The sequence below is a fragment of the Astyanax mexicanus genome, chromosome 23 (genome assembly GCF_023375975.1).
Source record: "Astyanax mexicanus isolate ESR-SI-001 chromosome 23, AstMex3_surface, whole genome shotgun sequence".
NCBI classification, from domain to species: Eukaryota; Metazoa; Chordata; class Actinopteri; order Characiformes; family Acestrorhamphidae; genus Astyanax; species Astyanax mexicanus.
In genome coordinates this window covers 1100777-1120986 of record NC_064430.1, presented here as the reverse complement: position 1 = coordinate 1120986, position 20210 = coordinate 1100777, and the positions used below count along the sequence as shown (strand labels likewise).

The 20210-nt window shown below is 36.5% G+C and overlaps 1 protein-coding gene across 1 annotated transcript in view; it reads left to right on the top strand.

The window, feature by feature from the left end:
* The first annotated feature begins 217 nt into the window (after positions 1-217).
* The window catches only part of b4galnt4b (beta-1,4-N-acetyl-galactosaminyl transferase 4b), a 151269-nt gene continuing 131276 nt past the window's right edge, over positions 218-20210 (top strand). Inside the window, exons 1-2 of the mRNA XM_022665248.2 lie at positions 218-953; positions 1803-2052. Coding sequence (XP_022520969.2) covers positions 1914-2052 — 139 coding nt within the window. The 5' untranslated portion in view covers positions 218-953; positions 1803-1913. The remainder of the gene's footprint in view (positions 954-1802; positions 2053-20210) is intronic.

Sequence of the window (20210 nt, the reverse complement as noted above, 5' to 3'; positions counted from 1 at the left end):
AGAGATTTCTTCAGTTTTTCTGAATGTTTAAATGATATTATGGGCTGTAGGTGGTGGGGGATCCAACGTTTTCACAATTTTATGTTGAGAAACATTTTTTCCTCATTTATTTTTACAATAGTTACTCATATTTTAACAATATGTAAAAAATAATTATTTTAAAAGTAAAAAAATTGACCTTTTCCCTTTCTTCAGGTTCTCTCTCTCTCTCTCTTTCACTGTCTTTACATTTCCCTCTTTTTAACTGTCCTCTCACTCCCTTTTCTCTTTCCTTTTTCTTCTTACTTTCCCTTTTTTCTTATTCTCCCTCCCTCTTTCTCTGCATCTCTCTACTACTCTTCATCTTCATATTTCTCTTACTCTCTCTTTTTCTCTTCTATTCTCTCTACATCTCTCTCTCTCTAGCTATCTCTCTTCTGCTCTCTCTCTCTCTCTCTCTCTCTCTCTCTCTCTCTCTCTCTCCGCGGTAGGAGCGCGCGCAGCGCGGACAGACGGGAGTACGGAGCTGAGGAGGGAGGAGCGCGTGCGGACGGATCGCGGATTCTGAGAAAGCGGTTCCGTAGCGCGTGAGTTCGGTTACGGTCTGGTTCCGGTGTTGTACCGATACCGTGTCGTGTCGCGGTGCTGTGTGAGCGGAGCCTGAGCTGGAATAGAACCGGTACATCACCCTCAGAACCGGGTCCGGTCCAGCCCGAACTCCGGATGGAGCGGATGGGGGCGGGGCTTGTGTAGAACCCCATGTGTTCGCTGGTCACCTGCTCGTATTTACACTGGACCGGATCCCTCGTGAGTTCCAGCTGAGGTGGACACTGGTCACCTGCACACAGGTGATAGCGTCTGGCACGAGCATCATCAGCATCCCTGCATCCCCAGCATCAGCACCACCACCAGCATCATCACCATCTCTCCAGCTGAAGCATCATGACAGTATCGCACAAAGAGATCCAGCCACGGTGAGCAGCAGCCTTTGTGTCTGGGTGGTCTGAGGTGGTCTATAGTGGTGTATACTGGAATATAATGGTCTATACTGGTCTGTATGTCTCTCCAGTGATAAGAACTTGGTACTAGTGGTATATTCCACTGCATTCAATAGTACAATAATATACTGGTTTATATCATAAATACAAACATTTATAGCTAAAATCTTTTAGAATGACTGTAGAGTTCATGAATTGTATACCGTCGCTGTCCAATGAAAAACAAGTATCTTCAAAACAGCAATTTTACAGGATAGATAAAAAGCCTTCTAAACTTTCAATGGAAATCAATGTAAAAAGAGTGAGAAACAAACAACATTTCTCCCAAATTCCTAATATAAATATTCTCATTTAGAGCATTTATTTACAGAAAATGAGAAATGACTGAAATAACAAAAAAAAAGATGCAGAGCTTTCAGACCTCAAATAATGCAAAGAAAACAAGTTCATATTCATAAAGTTTTAAGAGTTCAGAAATAATCAATATTTGGTGGAATAACCCTGGTTTTTAATCACAGTTTTTTATGCATCTTGGCATCATGTTCTCCTCCACCAGTCTTACACACTGCTTTTAGATAACTTTATGCTGCTTTACTCCTGGTACAAAAATTCAAGCAGTTCAGTTTGGTGGTTTGATGGTTTGTGATCATCCATCTTCCTCTTGATTATATTCCAGATGTTTTCAATTTGGTAAAATCAAAGAAACTCATCATTTTTAAGTGCTCTCTTATTATTGAATGTCCAGCAAATCAAATAAAACTGAGCTAAAATAAATTTTAGAGGCAGCATGTTGAGATGTTTGGTATTCCTGTTCTCCTGCTGCAGGACCGAAGCAGTGGACAGTGTGGACAGAAGGGACAGTGTGGACAGCAGGGACAGCGCTCATCAGTCTCCTCCTGAATTCTCCACTGATCTGGACGCGCTGCTGTGAGGAGGATGCGCTTCCCTCTGAAGAAAATCCGCAAGCAGTTTAAGCTCCTCCTCCTCCTCGTTCTGCTCACCTTCGCCATCGGCTTCACCTACCTGCACATCAACCAGGGCAAGGCCATCAAACTCCACTTCAACTATGGCAAAGGTAAGAACTTCCTGATTCTCCTCCATTTCCACAGGTGCTAACCCCGGCTAGCACTGCTGGAGCAGCATTAGCATTACCTGCTAACCGTGCTAAGCGCTAGTTATCTCTTTAGTTATCTCAGAAGTGAGTATATCGGACTGTAGTCTGTGTGTTTATTGTGTTAAAATAAGCTACGTGGGACGAAGCGCTAGCTGATAGTGCCCTGGATTAGTGCTGGGTGCTATAATGGTTAATTTGGTATACCGTGGGGTGAACTTGAACCGGTATGTGTTTTCTCATACCACCTTGCCGCTAGAGGGCGCTGCGGGTCAAAAGCTGGTCTAGCTCTGTCCTGCAGAGAAACCAGAGCAGCTCTTGCTGCTGTTTCTACTGTATGAGTGATTTTATCTCAGTAAAATACAGCAGCAACTACAGCCCTTTAAATATTAATACTGTAGCTTAAAGGATGATTTGAATGTATTTTTTAACTGGAGAAAAAAGGGAATTGTAGCTGATTTTAATACAGTAATGCCTCTAATGGCTTCAGGAATAATATATAATAAATGTATATTAAACTTGTGCGATAGAACTTTTGAGAAATATTTCTTTATATACTTAAACATTCATAATTTTAGTATTTTAGATTAGTTTATGGTGTTTTTGGAACTATTTATTAAAATATTTAATTTTGTAAAGGGAGCTGTGTTAAATGTGTTGTTTAGATTCTTTAGCTATTTTTCTGATAATAAAGTCAGATTTATTTATATATTGTGTTTAATTTTGTAGGACAAAGTAAACCCAGTACTAATCAAAGTCTTAATTTAAAGCCTCAGTGTTTTATATTATATATACTCCTAACAGTACAGTAACTCACAAACCTATATTAAAGGCCAGTCATGCAAAAAATAATAATACAAAAAATAAAAATAGAAAAATACCATGATATACTGTGAAACCGTCAGAATCTTGAAAAATACCATGATATGCATTTTTGGCCGTACCGCCCAGCACTACCATGGCTTTCGAAACACTTCCTCAGTGTAGCACTGTCTGGCTAGCTTTAGTGGAAATATAAGCTTCGTGTAAATAAACAGAAATGTTTTACTCACCCAAATAAACAGTTTTCAGGAGAGAAATCAGTGTAGATTAAACATCCAGCACTTGTTTTACTTCTAATAATAACTACTAATAATGCACCTTATAATCCAGTGCGCCTTATAGTGCAAAAAATACGGTAGCATCAGATTAGATTAAAAACAGCTCCATCCAAACCTCAAATCACAATACACAGCAATGCAAACGTCATCGAATGCAGTTCAATTGACCAATCACGCTTCTCCGGCTCGCAGTCGAATGAACAAGTCTTGGTTTGGTTTTATTGCCACTAGGAAGTTTCTGTCTGACTGCATTGTTCCAAGTGTAAAGTTTGGTAGAGGGGGGATAATGGTACTGTGTCTCAGACCACGTTCTGAGCTGATTTTGTATTTGTTTTAAATGCATCTCAGACCATTTCTTGAAATGGTTTGAATTTGTGATTGAATTAGTATCTGTTTAAGTGTATCTCAGGCCAGCTCTTGATCTTGTATCTGTTTTAATTGTGTTTTAGATCATTTACTGCAGGGGTGTCAAACTCATTTTGGCCGAGGGCCACATTGGCATATTGGCTGTCCTCCGAGGGCCAGATGTAACTTGTAAATATAAGAAAATGTAACCAGATGTAATATAAAATGAATGTAATTACTCCTTAATGTTAAATAACTCTCAATATACTATTTATTCAATCAAATATTACAGTTGCATGGAAAAATGTTTGCTTGTTGCTCTATTAACATAAATCCTTTTAATTTGTCATGTCATGAAATCCAAAAACTCCATCAATCAAGAACCAAACTAGTCAAGTGAATAGAAATGACATCAAGTTATATTAACTTTGATCAAAGCGTTTGATACTGAAAAGAGGCTTAATAAATATAAAATCAAAAATTGTGAGCTGTTAAGAACATGTGACAGATTTAGCATTTCCTCATCCAACCACTAGTCTGAGCTGTAGCAGCACAAGCCCGCAGTCTTTACTGAGTCAGAGCTACAGCCGAGCCACGGGCTACAGGGCTCAGCTGAGCCTGTCTGGAGCGTTTTTACAGTTTTTTAAGTTATTCTGTATAGGAAATAAAGGTTTTAACCCCACTAACCGGATAATACAGCTCTCTACAGTTCATCTTTCAGCCCAAGCAGCTAACAGCAGCAGTTTAGAACAGCCGTCACGGAGTCACTGCTCGGATTACATTATAAACAGGTCAGTTAGCGCGCTGCTCACCTCAGGATGTTTATAACTACGGAGTTTAGTGGACACACCACGGCTGCAAGGTTAGACTGTTGAAGGCTACTGAAGACTATTAAAGGCTATTGGAGGTTATTGAAAGGGTTATTGAGGGCAGAAATCAGTAAAGGCTGGTTAGATAAGTGATTCACGTCCTCGTACTTTACTGCTGTGAAACTGCGACTAGCGCTGTCACAGTGATGTTTATTAACATTAAAACAGATTTTGTCAGCTATTGTCTTATAAATATTTACACATAACTTATATCTCTTCTAAAAAGCGTTTATTTTGGTCAGTAACACTCTTCGTAACACAAAAGGCATACCGGTCTTTCACCTTGAAGCACAGCCGTCCGTCTGCATCAACTTCTCTTTTTCTGGACATTATGGGATAAAAATTTATATGTCTCAATTCCACCCGCGAAGTTACACCTTCCCTCCGGCAGGGTTTCCACATCAATGACTACACTGCTGTGTAGTGGCAGTAAGCTGTAACTTCGCGGGTAATACAATCGACAAGCATTGTGGGAAATGTAGTTTTTGGTCAAAAAAACGCTTCTGACCTATTTATTATAGACACTAAGATTTTACAAGCTCTCGCGGGCCACATAAAAAGACGTGGCGGGCCACATTTGGCCCGCGGGCCTTGTGTTTGGATTTGTAAAGTTTGGTGGAGGGGGGATAATTGGTGTGGAGTTGTTGGAAAAGAATGGATTGTCACTCAAGTTCATACACATTTAACAGCAGTATATATTATATCATCAATATTTGTCGATTTACAAAAACTGTCAAAATTGTAGATGAATGGACCAATAGAAAACCAATAGACAATTCCTAAAAAATAGCTTAAATAAACTCTTTTTGCATTGATTTCTATTAAAAGTACCTTTTTGGAGATATTTTCTTTTTATTGAACAGCGACGATATATAAAAACAGTATGTTATGAGGAGTCTCTTCTAACTTTTAACTTCTTTAGCCTTATTAACACCAAAAGCATATTTTTGGCTGAATATTTCAGGTTTATGCCATCAAATGTATAAAAAAAGACGTAGTATTTTTCATCATGAACTGTTTAATTGTGAAATTCAGTCACACAGTACCTCATGTGAGCTTTACTGAGTCATAACCAGTAGATTGAATGTTCCCTGCTGGTAATATAGACCTAATTATCATTAAGTTACTGTCTGAGCTAAACTTGTAATATCAGCCTGCTGAATAAATGATGAAGAAAACAATAATCTGCGCGGCATGAACACGTTTAAAACGCTTCCTGTGGATCTCACTGTTCATTTGATTGGAAAACCAAAATATTGGCGATTGCCTCCGATATTCTGTTCCATTTGCATTTTTTACCAAAATAAAAATCTACATAATAGTTTGACATTTCGAAAATACATTTAAAGTAATAAATAATAAATAATATTGAATATTGAAGCTTAGGCCCCATTTATACCTATTTACCTATTTACACCTGTTCCCTAATCAGATTTCATTCAACCACATGCATTTACACTATGTATCTCCTAAAGTGGTTTGAATGATGGGATTTTTATCTGTTTTAAATGTGTCCCAGACCACATCCTGAACTAGACTAGTTTAAATAATCAGATTTGTTTTAGTTTTAAGTTCGTCTCAGACCACCTCCTGAAGTGGTTTGAATGATTGGATTTGTTCCTGTTTTAAGTGAGTCTCAGACTATTTTCTGAAGTGGTTTGAGTGATCAGATTTGTATCTGTGTCTCAGAACATGTTCAGAGCTGATTTTGTATCAGTTAGTATATGTTTGTCTCAGACCATCTCCTGAACTAGTTTGTGTAATCAGATTTGTTTCTGTTTTAAGTTTGTCTTGGACCATCTTGAGAAGTGGTTTGGATTTGTGATCTGTTTTGTTTTTTTTGTGTTAAATGTGTCTCAGATCACCTCCTGAAGTCGTTTGAGTGATCAGATTTGAATTCGTGTCTCAGACCACGTTCTGAGCTGATTTTGTATCTGTTTTATGTTCGTCTCAGACTATTTCTTGAACTAGTTCATGTAATCAGATTTGTTTCTGTTTTGAATGTGTCTCAGATCACCTCCTGAAGTCGTTTAAGTGATCAGATTTGTATTCGTGTCTCAGGCCATGTTTTGAGCTGATTTTGTTTGTGTTTTAAGTGCGTCTCAAACCATCTCCTGAAATGGTTTGAGTGTTTGGATTTGTTTCTGTTTTAAATGCGTCTCAGAGCTTTTGTTGACAAGTGGAAGTGAGAGAAGCATGTAGACAGATTTTCTTTAATACTTATTGTTTATTCATTTATTTGTTTAATTTATATATATATATATATATATATATATATATATTTTTTTTTGTACGCAGAGACAGTTGGTTGGTTAAGGGTTGGAGGGAGTGAGATGCAGAAGACGAAAACTAACAAAGAAACAAAGACAAAGAAAAAAAATAGGAAAGAAAGAGACATACATATAAATAAATATTCAGAAAACAGAATCATGTACTTACGAGTGATTTTAACTAATGATTTTGCTTTGGTTTATCTTGTGTTGTATGATAATATTACAGGATTTTACACTTATATAATGTGGTTTATGTAGAGTTACTTTAAGAGCATCATAGATGCTTTTCTAGCAGTCTAAGGTCTCTCACCAGGAGGTGCACTACCCAAGGAAGCCTCTGAAAGTTTTGATAGGGCAGAGAGGGAAGCACATTTTCTAGTGATTTCGACCTGAAACAACAAAATAAGCCCATCTGCGTGGACAAAATTTTGATTTCAGAGGTGCGGGACACACACAAGTGGCTTGACAAATGGTGTGATTGACCTCAAACCAATAATACAGCTAAACTACTACCTATAAGCTTTCATTTTCATCCTCATTTACATAACATTATAACATTACATAACCTTGCATAACATTACATAACCTGATTTTTAAGTAAAAAAGCAGAAATTGAAATATTTTGACAAGAGAATGGGAGAAATTTAATAAAATATTCATAATTCTATGCAAGATTACATGTAACATATGAACATATGAACGACAGTCATAGATTTGGATGGTTATAGTCTGAGGAAAAAACTTAGCTTGATTATTATGTGCAATTTATTTGCCATCTGTGACTAGCTGTATCGCTAACGCTAACATTGAGCCAAAACTCTACTCTAAATTTCTTTATCCTGTTCTTCACCAAGAAACATCGGCCTTCCTTTAAAGCTTCTGTCCAATTCAGTCCACAAACAGCCCAATTTAATCACGAGTCCATTTATAATACAGACAATAAATTATCAATCGATTTGACATTTCTAGCGAGTCTGATATTGATCAGGAGAGCAGGTCAGTGAGGAAGATGGGATTTTACATCAGATCCACCTTAATTACTGGGAATGAAGATTCAGCTCGGGGTTTAATTACTTTCCTGTCTGATTTCAGCTGATCTGATCTTTTTTTAAAGCAGTTTATTCAGTGTAATATTAAATCTGTGTTTGTAGTGGAGATAAGAGTGGAGGAGCAGAGCGTCTGTTCATCTGCTCTCTAAACCCAAATGAAATGATTTTACCCCTCGGGCAGAGCGTTCACACTGCTCTTACTGCTGCAGATATTACACTCTTTCATAAACCTGCTGAACTGAGAAGCACTCATATTATCCTCGCGCTGTGATGAGTGCATGTACAGTAAGTACTGAATAGGAGTACTGAAAATGAGTACTGACTGACAGCTGAACATGAATATTAAATAAGATGAGAATTTAGGTTATTGCTCATATTATTCTCACTTTTTCGCTCTGTGATAAATATAAAAGTACTGTAAATAAATAGTGTCCTGGACATGACTACTGAATATGAGTACTGAATTTGAGTACTGACTGAGAGCTGAATATGAGTACTGAATATGAAGGTGATATGATAAATATGAAGGTACATGACAAACATGAGTACTAAACATAAGTACTGAACATAAATACATGAGTACTGATTGAGTGCTGAACATCAGCACAGAATAAGTGTCGAATATTAGTGCAGAACATTAGTACTAAATTTGCGCACTGACTGAAAATGAGTACTGAATGAGTAATGAGTGAGGTCTGAATATGAGTAATTGAATTCAGTTCAATTCAATTTTATTTATATAGCACTTTTTACAACAAAACAAGTCTGATAATGAGTACTGACTGAGACCAGAATATGAGTCCTGTATATGAGTACTGAAAATGAATACTGAATATGAGTACTGAATATACGTAGGCTGACTATAACTAGGGTGGATATGAGTACTGAATATGAGTACTGAATATACGTAGGCTGACTATAACTAGGGTGGATATGAGTACTGAATATACATAGGCTGAATATGACTACTGAATATGCGTAACGACTGAGGACTGAATATGCGTGCTGAATGTGAGTCTTAAATAGGAGTCCTGAATATGAGGACTGAATATGAGGACTGACTGAGAGCTGAATATGAGTACTGAATATGAATACTAAAAGTTAGTACTGAATATAACTACTGAATATGAATACTGAATATGAGTAGGCTGAAAATGAATACTGAATATGAATACTGAATATGAATACTGAATGTGAATACTGAATATGAATACTGAATATGAATACTGAAAGTTAGTACTGAATATAACTACTGAATATGAATACTGAATATGAGTAGGCTAAATATGAGTTCTGAATATGAGTTCTGAATATGAGTAGGCTGAATATGAGTTCTGAATATGAGTAGGCTGAATATGAGTACTGAATATGAATACTGAATATGAGTAGGCTAAATATGAGTTCTGAATATGAATACTGAATATGAGTAGGCTGAATATGAGTGCTGAATATACGTAGGCTGAATATGACTACTGAATATGCGTGCTGAATGTGAGTCTTAAATAGGAGTCCTGAATATGAGGAATGAATATGAGTACTGAATATGAGGACTGACTGAGAGCTGAATATGAATACTGAATATGAATACTAAAAGTTAGTACTGAATATAACTACTGAATATGAATACTGAATATGAGTAGGCTGAAAATGAATACTGAATATGAATACTGAATATGAATACTGAAAGTTAGTACTGAATATAACTACTGAATATGAATACTGAATATGAGTAGGCTAAATATGAGTTCTGAATATGAGTTCTGAATATGAGTAGGCTGAATATGAGTACTGAATATGAATACTGAATATGAGTAGGCTGAATATGAGTTCTGAATATGAGTTCTGAATATGAGTAGGCTGAATATGAGTGCTGAATAAGTGCTGAATATGCGTACTGCATATGGATACTGAAAATTAGTACTGAATTTGAGTAGGCTGAATATAAGTGCTGAATAAGTGCTGATTATGAGTACTAATTATGAGTACTGAATATGAGCACTGGCTGAGTACTGAACATGAGTCCTGAATATGAGTACGAAACATGGAAACAGAACACCAGTCTTAAACATGAGTGTTTAACGTGAATGTTGGTACTGATTATGAGTATTATGAATGAGTGCTCAATATTAATACTGGATAAGAGTACTTATTGAGTGCTTAATATTAGTACTAAACATGAGTGCTGAAAGTGATTACTGAATATGAGTCCTGGACACATATTAACATATATATATATATATATATATATATATATATATATATATATATATATATATATATATATATATATATATATATATATATAACAGGTCACTTCTGCATTTTTAGCTTCCATAGTTCATGACAGTTTAAAGATATTAGTGTTTAAATCCATATTTATAATTTACAGGTTTTTAATAGTTTCTGTTTGTTTGAAATGTGTGTTCCAGTTCTAATCCTGATCTGGTGTTTATCTGTGTGAACAGGGCTCTGATCCGTAGCGTCTCTCAGCTAACAGTGAAAATCCTCTTGCACTTTTGTTGTAGTGATGGATCATCCATCTGTGCCTCTGAAACCGTGTCAGGACCTCACGCTGAGACCCACCCCCGTGCCCGATCACCCCGCCCACGACCCTCACCACAACTTTACTCACACTTTACTCTGTTCTTCTCTGGAGAGGCTCGATTGGGTTGTTTCAGGACGTTTTTGCACTTCCTCTTGAATTAATTGCTCTGCAGCCAATACTGATTTGGTTTGTTTTCACACACAAGAACATCTGAACTGTGATTGTGATCGATTCAATAATTCAATGCATCACTTTTCTGCGTTTAGTATCAGTAAAGCTTCATCCTTTTGCTGTTTTTTTTTATATTATTGTATTAGTATTATAAACACTGGAGTGCTTTTGGGATTCTCAGAATTTTACAGTGCAGGAGCTTCTTCTTCTTCAGGGCACTTTATTAGGATATACTGATGGAAAAGGAAAAAAAACACCATGACTGGAAGTGCCACAATCCAAAATGAATCAAACATATTACCCTACACACAGCACAGGGAGCGGATAGCTTCCAACGCCTGCAGTCGCGTTTCTCGGCTGTATATGAAAAAAGTCCTTCAGTTTGGAACCGTCTACAGTTTTCTCTGATGTAGTGGCCAAAGACCATCAAAAATGTCATAATGATGAAACTGACACTCATCAGGACTTCAAACAATCACAGGCTCTCTGGTGGTGATTAGAAACTAAAAGTTTAAAATGGTAGTGAATTCCAGTTCGCTGGTGCTTGGTGCCGAAACAAGCGGAAAGGAAAGTAATATGATAAGTGGAATGCGTCACGTTACAAACAAATAACCGATCACTTAACCGCACACGCCGCACAGGGAGCGGATAGCTTCCACACCTGCAGTAGAACCGACCACACAACAGTCCACTCTAAGTGAACACAAGTCCACTGATTTTAGGACGACTAGAAAATCGGTACTCTTTTTTTTTTAAAAGCTTTAAATTGCATGTCTCCACCATGCATCTCTGATCGTCTGCGCCCATATTCAACTCAAAGAGTTCTCAGATCCTTAAATCAGCTGTTCCTGGAGTTAATCTGAGTCTTTTTGCTGATACTATTTTTATTTACTTATCTTATATCTTTTATCTTATTTGTTGTTTAGTCTTATAGATTTAATTGTTCATACTTCTGTATTGTACAGCACTTTGGTTGGCCCTTTTTGGTTTTTAAATGTGCTCTAGAAATTACTTAAAAAGTAAAAAAAGTAGAAAAGACTTAACTTGACTGACCAAACAAACTGTACTGAATGATCCCGGGTCCAGTAGAAGTGTGAAAGCATGGTTTATTGATACTCTGATTGTCTGGTTGCTGCTGCAGGTGAGGTAACGGTGGAGGATTAGTTGATGAATCGCTAATTAAACGCTGTATCTGAGTGAGTGTATCATTACGGAGCTGGAGGCTGATCTCGGCTTGGTGGTGACGGAGTGTGAGAGGGATGAGCGGTGGGCGCTCTTTAACCCACAGGTTAATGGAATTTGGGTTGGCCCACATAATAAGCTTCTTTCAACACACTGCTAACGCTTATGCAAATGAAGTTATTGGATGGCGGCCATTGTTATCTGGAGAGAGACGTGTAGCGGGTGATAAGTGAGAGAGGACTGAGCTGTAAGACTCTACCTCGCTCGCCCAGAGAGAGGGAGATACAGGAGAGAGATACAGAATGAGGGATTCTGACAGTTATACACTTATACAGTTACCTGGACGTGTTCAACAAACTCTTCTCAGCAGAGGAAACTGAGCTGCTGGTTGACGCTGTGAAGGAGCTCCAGCAGCTCATTTACGGGAACAGCAATGTTATTTTATTTACTATTCTGTTTATTGTTGATGTAAAAGTTGGGTTTGTGCTGCTGTGTGTTCATGTGTGTGTAATAAGTGGGGGTGTACGCTCGGCTCGGCACGGCGCCTGTGTTACCGAGATAGCGATGAACGTCTGACTGTTGGCGTCTGTCTAGGTTGTATTCAGTCAGTGGAGCTCCTGTGTTTTCTGTTACCAAGATAAACAAGATAAAACTCCAGAAATGTACCTGAACACACCTCATTTCCAGAACACCACGCCCATCAGTGTAGATATATTCAGAAGATCTGCTGCTGTTTAAACCAGGCAGGAGGAAGGAGTGATTGTGGTTGTGAGGGAGGAACAGGATGCTGGTGTGGGTGGTGGGTGGAGGATCTGGACGGGGTTCTGGTGGTGAATGGTTAATGGATTATCTGGAGGAGAGAGGGGGGTGGTGGGTTGGGGAACAGGCGCTCTCTGTTAGCTCGGCTCGGGGAGAGGACACATGGGGCAGGTGGCTCACTCACCATCTGAACAGGAAGTGCAGGAAGCATGCAGATTTCTGACGAGCGCATTTCCAGACAGAGCACCTCGGGCAGACTGCAGCCCTGCACTGCCAAACCTGCGTCCTGACCAATATATACAGCTATACATCTATAGAGTTATAGAGTTATACAGCTATACTGTCAGTTACACAGTTATACAGCTATAGAGTTATACAGCTATACTGTCAGTTATACAGTTATACAGCTATAGAGTAATACAGCTATACTGTCAGTTATACAGTTATACAGCTATAGAGAAATACAGCTATACAGCTATAGAGTTATACAGCTATACTGTCAGTTATACAGTTATACAGCTATAGAGTTATACAGCTATACAGCTATAGAGTTATACAGCTATACTGTCAGTTATACAGCTATACTTTCAGTTATACAGCTATACCGTTATAACGCTATAGAACAGTAGAGCTATACAGTTATAGAGTTATATAGATATACAGTTATACAGCTATAGAGTTATACAGCTATACTGTCAGTTACACAGTTATACAGCTATAGAGTTATACAGCTATACAGCTATAGAGTTATACAGCTATACTGTCAGTTATACAGCTATACCGTTATAACGCTATAGAACAGTAGAGCTATACAGTTATAGAGTTATATAGATATACAGTTATACAGCTATAGAGGTATACAGACGGTTGTACAGCTATACAGCTCTACAGTTATACAGTTATATTGTTACACAGTTAGAGAATTATACAATTAGACAGTTATATAGTTAGACAGTTAGAAAATTATACAGTTAGACATACAGTTATACAATTATACAATTAGACAGCTAGACAGTTTCATATATATACACACCATTCTATCTCACTCTACCTCAGTATTATATTAGATTATAGGGGAGTAATTGATCTGAAAGTCTGAAGTTCACACTGCAGTTGATCTAAACTGAATTCACCTCTTTTATTTGGAATAAATTCTGCTTCTTTAATTCAGAACTGAATTAAATTAATGAAGGTCTGAAGGTCTGGTTCTGGTGGTGTATCAGGATTAGTAGTCTGGCTGCAGTTCACTCTGCAGATTTACTGGTGAATGAAGTAGTGCCGGGTGATTGAGTGATTGTGATTGGTTGAGAGCGCTGTGTACAATCAGTGGTAGAGATCAGGAGATTGGGTGTTGGCAGCGTGAGTTTGATTTGTAGAAGAATCATGGCGCTGTGTTTGGAAAGGTCTGTAAAAGATTCTGGTTTGATGATTCTGCGTTTGCTGGATGATGAAAGAACCTGAATGCGTGAGTAGTTGTAGCTTTCCTGATTTTAGGAAAGCATGGAATTGGGATGGGGTGCATTTCTATTTCATAAAATAGTGTTCTAATTAGTGCTGGACGGTATATACCAAAGAGGAAATCAAAAGCAGTATGCATTTTTTCACATACTGCCATGCTCAGAGCGCTCGTCTTGCTACAACCTGCCTGGGGAAAAATGAGAACAGCACTTTATCTGAGGAGCTCCTGCTGCTGTTTCTCACTGTATGAGTGTTTTCATCTGAGTGAAATAGAAAAACAATAGCAAACAGCAATTACTTACTCAGAAAGAGAGGAATGAAATTGTGCAAGTGATCCACAGCTAAGAAAAAAATTCTCTTAAATATTGAGTATTTTAGGTCAAACAAAATATTATAAATAGTTCCATAAACACTATAAATGTATAGTGTTTATGGAACTATTTATAATATTTTGTTTTGTAAAGGAAGCCGTGTGAAAGTTGCCAGTGTATCTTTTACTATTAAGTACTATTATTCGTCACCTTTTTTTCTAATAATGAAGTCTGCTATCTTCATATATTGTGTTTAATTGCTTATTGGTTTATGTTATAAAGTTATTATAAAGTTTTGACATTTAGAGAATTTATGTGAAGAAAATGAGAAATGGCTGAAATAACAAAAAAAAAGATGCAGAACTTTCAGACCTCAAATAATGCAAAGAAAACAAATTCATATTCATAAAGTTTTAAGAGTTCAGAAATAATCAATATTTGGTGGAATAATCCTGGTTTTTGATCACAGTTTTTATGCATTTTTCAAGCAAGAATTCAAGCAGTTCAGTTTGGTGGTTTGATGGTTTGTGATCATCCATCTTCCTCTTGATTATATTCCAGAGGTTTTTAATTTGGTAAAATCAAAGAAACTCATCATTTTTAAGTGTTCTTTTATTTATTTTTTGCAGAGCTGTATATATTTTTACTTCTAACAGTACATGCAAAAATAATAAACAAATTATAATAATATTAACGTGATATAGGGTGAAACTGTCAGAATCTTAAAAAAATATTGTGCTATAAATTGTTGGTCATACCGTCCAGCACTAGTTCTAATAGTGATTTAATTTTTTATTGTAGGAAACATTGATTACGGGATGTTTTCAGAATACAGAAGATAAAAACATTAAAATACTCCACTCTGTTCACTCTGATTACGCCGTAAAACCATCAGAACGGTCTGATTTGTGATTGTGCCAGTTGTCTGACCCCTGACCCCCACTTTACTTCCTGTACCTGTTCTGAAAATCCCTCTGTAGGAGTTTCGCTTTTTCTCCAGGCTGAACTCCTGACTACTGAAATCCCTCATTGATATTCCTGCGGCTGCAGTGCTGTCCTCAGCATTACTCGGCTTTACTCTGGAGCTGCAGACTCGCCTCAGTAATGCAGCAGCCAATCACAGGCCTCGTTATTCTACAGGTAAAGATAAGGTGGAATGGGGTGAACATGGGGTCAGCTGGTGTCTGATTTATTCAGTTATTTTAAGCACTGATGTGTTTAATAACTGATTTTAACAGAGTAATGAATAATGCACTGATTCCCAAATTAGTGGTGGGTGATATTACTGCAACACAATACAAAAAAATAATGTTTTTTTTTCTCTACATAGTAAATGAATAGTAAAGTGATCTATCAGACTATGGAGGAACACATAAGGAATCATGTAGTAACTTAAAAACAGTGTTAAACTAACCAAAATACTCTGTGAACTTGCGGTAAACTGGTAAACTGATGAGGGCCAGTTTCATCATTATACTAAACGTTTTTGACGGTCTTTGCAGTAACTGCACTTGAGAATATTTTCAAAGTTCTTGAAATTCTTCTTTTCAGATTGACTGACTTTCATTTCTTCTTAAAGTTGAGTACACTCTAAAAAACAGTGGTATGATATGAGTACTTTTTTGTACTCTAAGGTACACTCTTCATAATTGTACCCTGAAAGGTATAATATTGGTCTTTACAGGGTCAGATTTGTTTCCTCTGAAGTACAAAGTAATTTCTAACAGCAATAAGTACAAATTTGCACCATTTAACCTGCAGCCAAAAGGTACATTCAGTAATCTGTATCACTGTACTAATAAACTATATATATATATTTTAATTATACATTTTATATTTGAAAGACAGACAATTTTGGATCATGAAGTTTTTGAGCCATATTTAGTTGATGATAATGTTTATAATCTTTATAATCTTTACTGGCACAAAAACCATGGGTACAAAAAAAGGACTTTCACTAAAAGCTACTTTTTTGTACCTCAATATAAGATACAGCTCCAGAAACAAGCTTTATACTCTTTTAGGTAGAAATCTGTACTTATATTTCTTAGTGTGTAATTAACTCTTGACTAGGGCTGGGTACTGTTTTAAAAATCTAATACCCATACGATACTTTTTTTCAGTACCTTTTTACTAAATTCTAACCAAAAAATACAAAAAGCAATAATTATTCTCATTACCATACTTTTGGATCTTGTTGGAACAAAATCAATGAGCATGTTTATTTCGATACCCAGCTCTACTCTTGACGAGGCACAGCTGTTAACTGAAAGCCTGAATTCCAGAGGAGCTACTTTGAAGAATGTTAAATATAAAACATATTCTGGTTTGTTTACTGAATTTAACTGTCTGGTCTGTCCAAGCTTTTGATTGGTTCTGTACATTCAGTTAAAACAAAAGATAATATATATATAAATGTTTGTGTATTTTTTAAAAACAAGAACTCACCAACACTAAACTGATTTTTCAGTAATAATAATAATAATAATAATAATTTAAAAAACATACGGTAATGTAGCAGCAAAAATCTACCACAGCATGTTTAGTTTAGCTGCATATAAACCACAAACTAACAAGTAAATTAAAAATACCAAACAAAATAGATCTGCTTTCAAGAATATTGTAATATCACTAAATGCAGCGCCAATATTCTCACACACTTCTGGTTGCAGGACCTCATTAATGTTATTTTTTTCCCCTAAATGACCCTAAAATTAGCACATTGTTAACTTATATACCATAAAAGTGGGGACTTGATTTCTAAAATTCTCTAAATGTTGTGACTAGACAACTTAAATTCCTTACAGTTCCTTAATATGAGCAAATTATCAAGTGAAATTCCCTAAAAGAAGAAAACAAACTCTAAAATAGCTAATTATCAGCTGAAATGCCCCAAAAGACATTAACATTAAGAATTTAGAAACCAAAAATTGGCAGTTGGCAACTTACATTTTGTAAATGTCAATTTTCAAGATTTATACAAATCCAGGATATTAACAATGAAAATATGTTAAAATTTCTTTAATACCCTAAAAGTAAAATGATTACCAAAAAAAAAGATCTAAATGTGTTGAATAAGAAACTAAACTCAGTAACGTTGAGCTGTTTAAGTTCCTGTTATAAAGAGTAAAGATCCAAATTACAGCCCACGCTTTTCTGTACACATTAATTTCACCTCTGAACTCTAAAATTAACACTGTGTGTTTTTACCTGTATAAGTTTCCACTCGAAGCGTCCATTACTGCCACACCTGAACCCGTATCACTGATTCTCCACTTTTCAGAGACGAGTTCAGGCCTTAAAGAGGCTGAAGCTCCAGCAGCTTTAGAGAAATACGAGCTGTTTTTGGGACGGGAGGAGAAAAGGCCCGGGATGATCCATCTGCTGCCCTGCTAGTGCCAGTTTACCCATTACCCTGCTCCTCAGGAGATTACACCACTTCCTGTGCAGGACTGAGACTGATATATTTATATAAATCTATATATATATATATATCAGGGGTGTCCAAACTACGGCCCGTGGGCCATTTGCGGCCCGTTTCCTTTTTTGGAGCGGCCCGCGAGGTATTTTAGAAATAGAATGAAAGTTGGCCCGCTGTTAAGCAGGTTTTTATAATGTGAGATTCAAAGTTTGAACGCTAGGTGTCAGAAACGGGCCAAAGAGTCTAAAAGCGGAGAGAGTGCGCATTTCTAGCGCAGAAAAACGGGCCAAAGAGTCTAAAAGCGGAGAGAGTGCGCATTTCTAGTGCAGAAAAACGGGCCAAAGAGTCTAAAAGTGGAGAGAGTGCGCATTTCTAGTGCAGAAAAACGGGGCAAAGAGTCTAAAAGCGGAGAGTGTGCATTTCTAGAGCAGAAAAACGGGGCAAAGAGTCTAAAAGTTGCCGTAATTAAGGAGTTTAATATAAAGAGACATCATGAAATGAAACATCAATTTGAAAAATCTTAGTTTACACAACACTGTCAAAGATAAAGATAGTAAGTCAAGTAAAATGGTGTGTAAATGAAAGTAATCAGGAAAAAATATTATTTAAAGTGGTATATTTCATTATTTGTTTTATTACAGAGTCTGTGGCCCGTGACTTCAAATATATTTCTCCTTCTGGCCCCCAACAAAAAAAGTTTGGACACCCCTGGTATATATATATATATATATAACAGGACTGAGTGAAACCCAGGAACACAAGAGACACAACTAAAATGTGTATTTTATTATTTTAACTTATTATATTATATTATATTATAGATTTATTATTGAAAATAATATATATTTTTAAAGCATAGATGAGATTTGGATTTGTAGTCACAGAACAATGCAAAAAAGGGAGCGTGGAGAACAGGTAACAAATGCTATTTTTCTGAGATTAAAGTGAGGTTAAAAGTAAATCAATACATAAATGAATAAATAAATAAATAACATTGTGTGGGATTTGTTGGTAGAGGTTATTTAGAGCTGAGTGAAGTGTGTATCAGAGAGCTGCTGTGTAGAGGGCAGGGAGTGAGGGAGAGAGCCGGCAGGAAGAGCTACACCCAACAAACGGCAGGTTTAAGTTCATTTTTACTCTCTACTCACATAAACGAAACTAAGTAAAACATTTAGCATCACTTATCGTATTCGCTAACAAATTACTCTATCTACTACCTTTTCACAAACTGTACTAAGTAGTTTTTATTAATGTTTTAATGATACATATCTTACTTTTGCAATTAGTTCAATGAACAAGACACTATTTCTAATAATAAAATGTATTTTAAAGATACTTTGTGTGCACATTTATACATCACCAAGAACAATTCAACATGTCTGCACTTATAGCTTAACCACATTTTAATCGAATACTGATTTTTGCTATAATTCTGCATGCATACCAGTCATTTAGTCATTTTTAGAACATGTTACAGGTCAATCTGAACTGTATATGTTTTATTTTACTGCTGTTTTTCTCAGATCCAGAGCCGGCTTGTTCTGGTGGTAATCTCTCAGAATAAGGAGGAGATTTACCTGCTGTATTTTTAGCAGCATTGTCTCAAATGAAGAACAGAGAATCCGGTATCAGTCCGGACCTTAATTAGTCCCTCCAGAACCAATTCCGAGTCCATCACACAGCGCCTCATTATAGCGTCCGCTCTCTCGCTCTTTTGAAGCTCAGAGCTGTAGAGTTTTCTTTATCTTACGGTCAAGAGGGAGGGGAGATCTTACATCAGAGACTAATACTGAGATTAAAAGTAAATCAATACATGAGTAAATAAATAAATAATAAGTATTTGTGTGAGATTTTTTGGTTGAGGCTCTTTAGAGCTGAGTGAAGTGTGTATCAGAGAGCTGCTGTGTAGAGGGCAGGGAGTGAGGGAGAGAGCCGGCAGGAAGAGCTACACCCAACAAACGGCAGGTTTAAGTTCATTTTTACTCTCTACTCACACAGCTCTGGAAAAAATGTAGAGAGCACTTCGGCTTCTGAATCATTGTTGTTTTATTCTATAAACTACAGACAACATTTCTCACAAATTCCAAATAAAAATATTCTCATTTAGAGCATTTATTTACAGAAAATGAGAAATGGCTGAAATAACAAAAAGATGCAGAGCTTTCAGACCTCAAATAATACAAAGAAAACAAGTTCATATTCATAAAGTTTTAAGAGTTCAGAAATAATCTATATTTGGTGGAATAATCCTGGTTTTTAATCACAGTTTTTTTTTCATGCATCTTGGTATCATGTTCTCCTCCACCAGTCTTACACACTGCTTTTGGATAACTTTATGCTGCTTTACTCCTGGTGCAAAAATTCAAGTAGTTCAGTTTGGTGGTTTGATGGTTTGTGATCATCCATCTTCCTCTTGATTATATTCCAGAGGTTTTGGTAAAATCAGGACACAAACAACAATAAAAGTGGTGGTACAGTAAGAAATATCAAACTATAAGAGATGTTAACTGAAGCTTAAAACATTAACTATACCTTATATAAAAAGATATAAATAAACATATAAAAACTGCATGCTGAGAGGCCTACATACTTTACACATGCGTTACACACTACGTCTGTAGTGTAGCTCAATAAATATT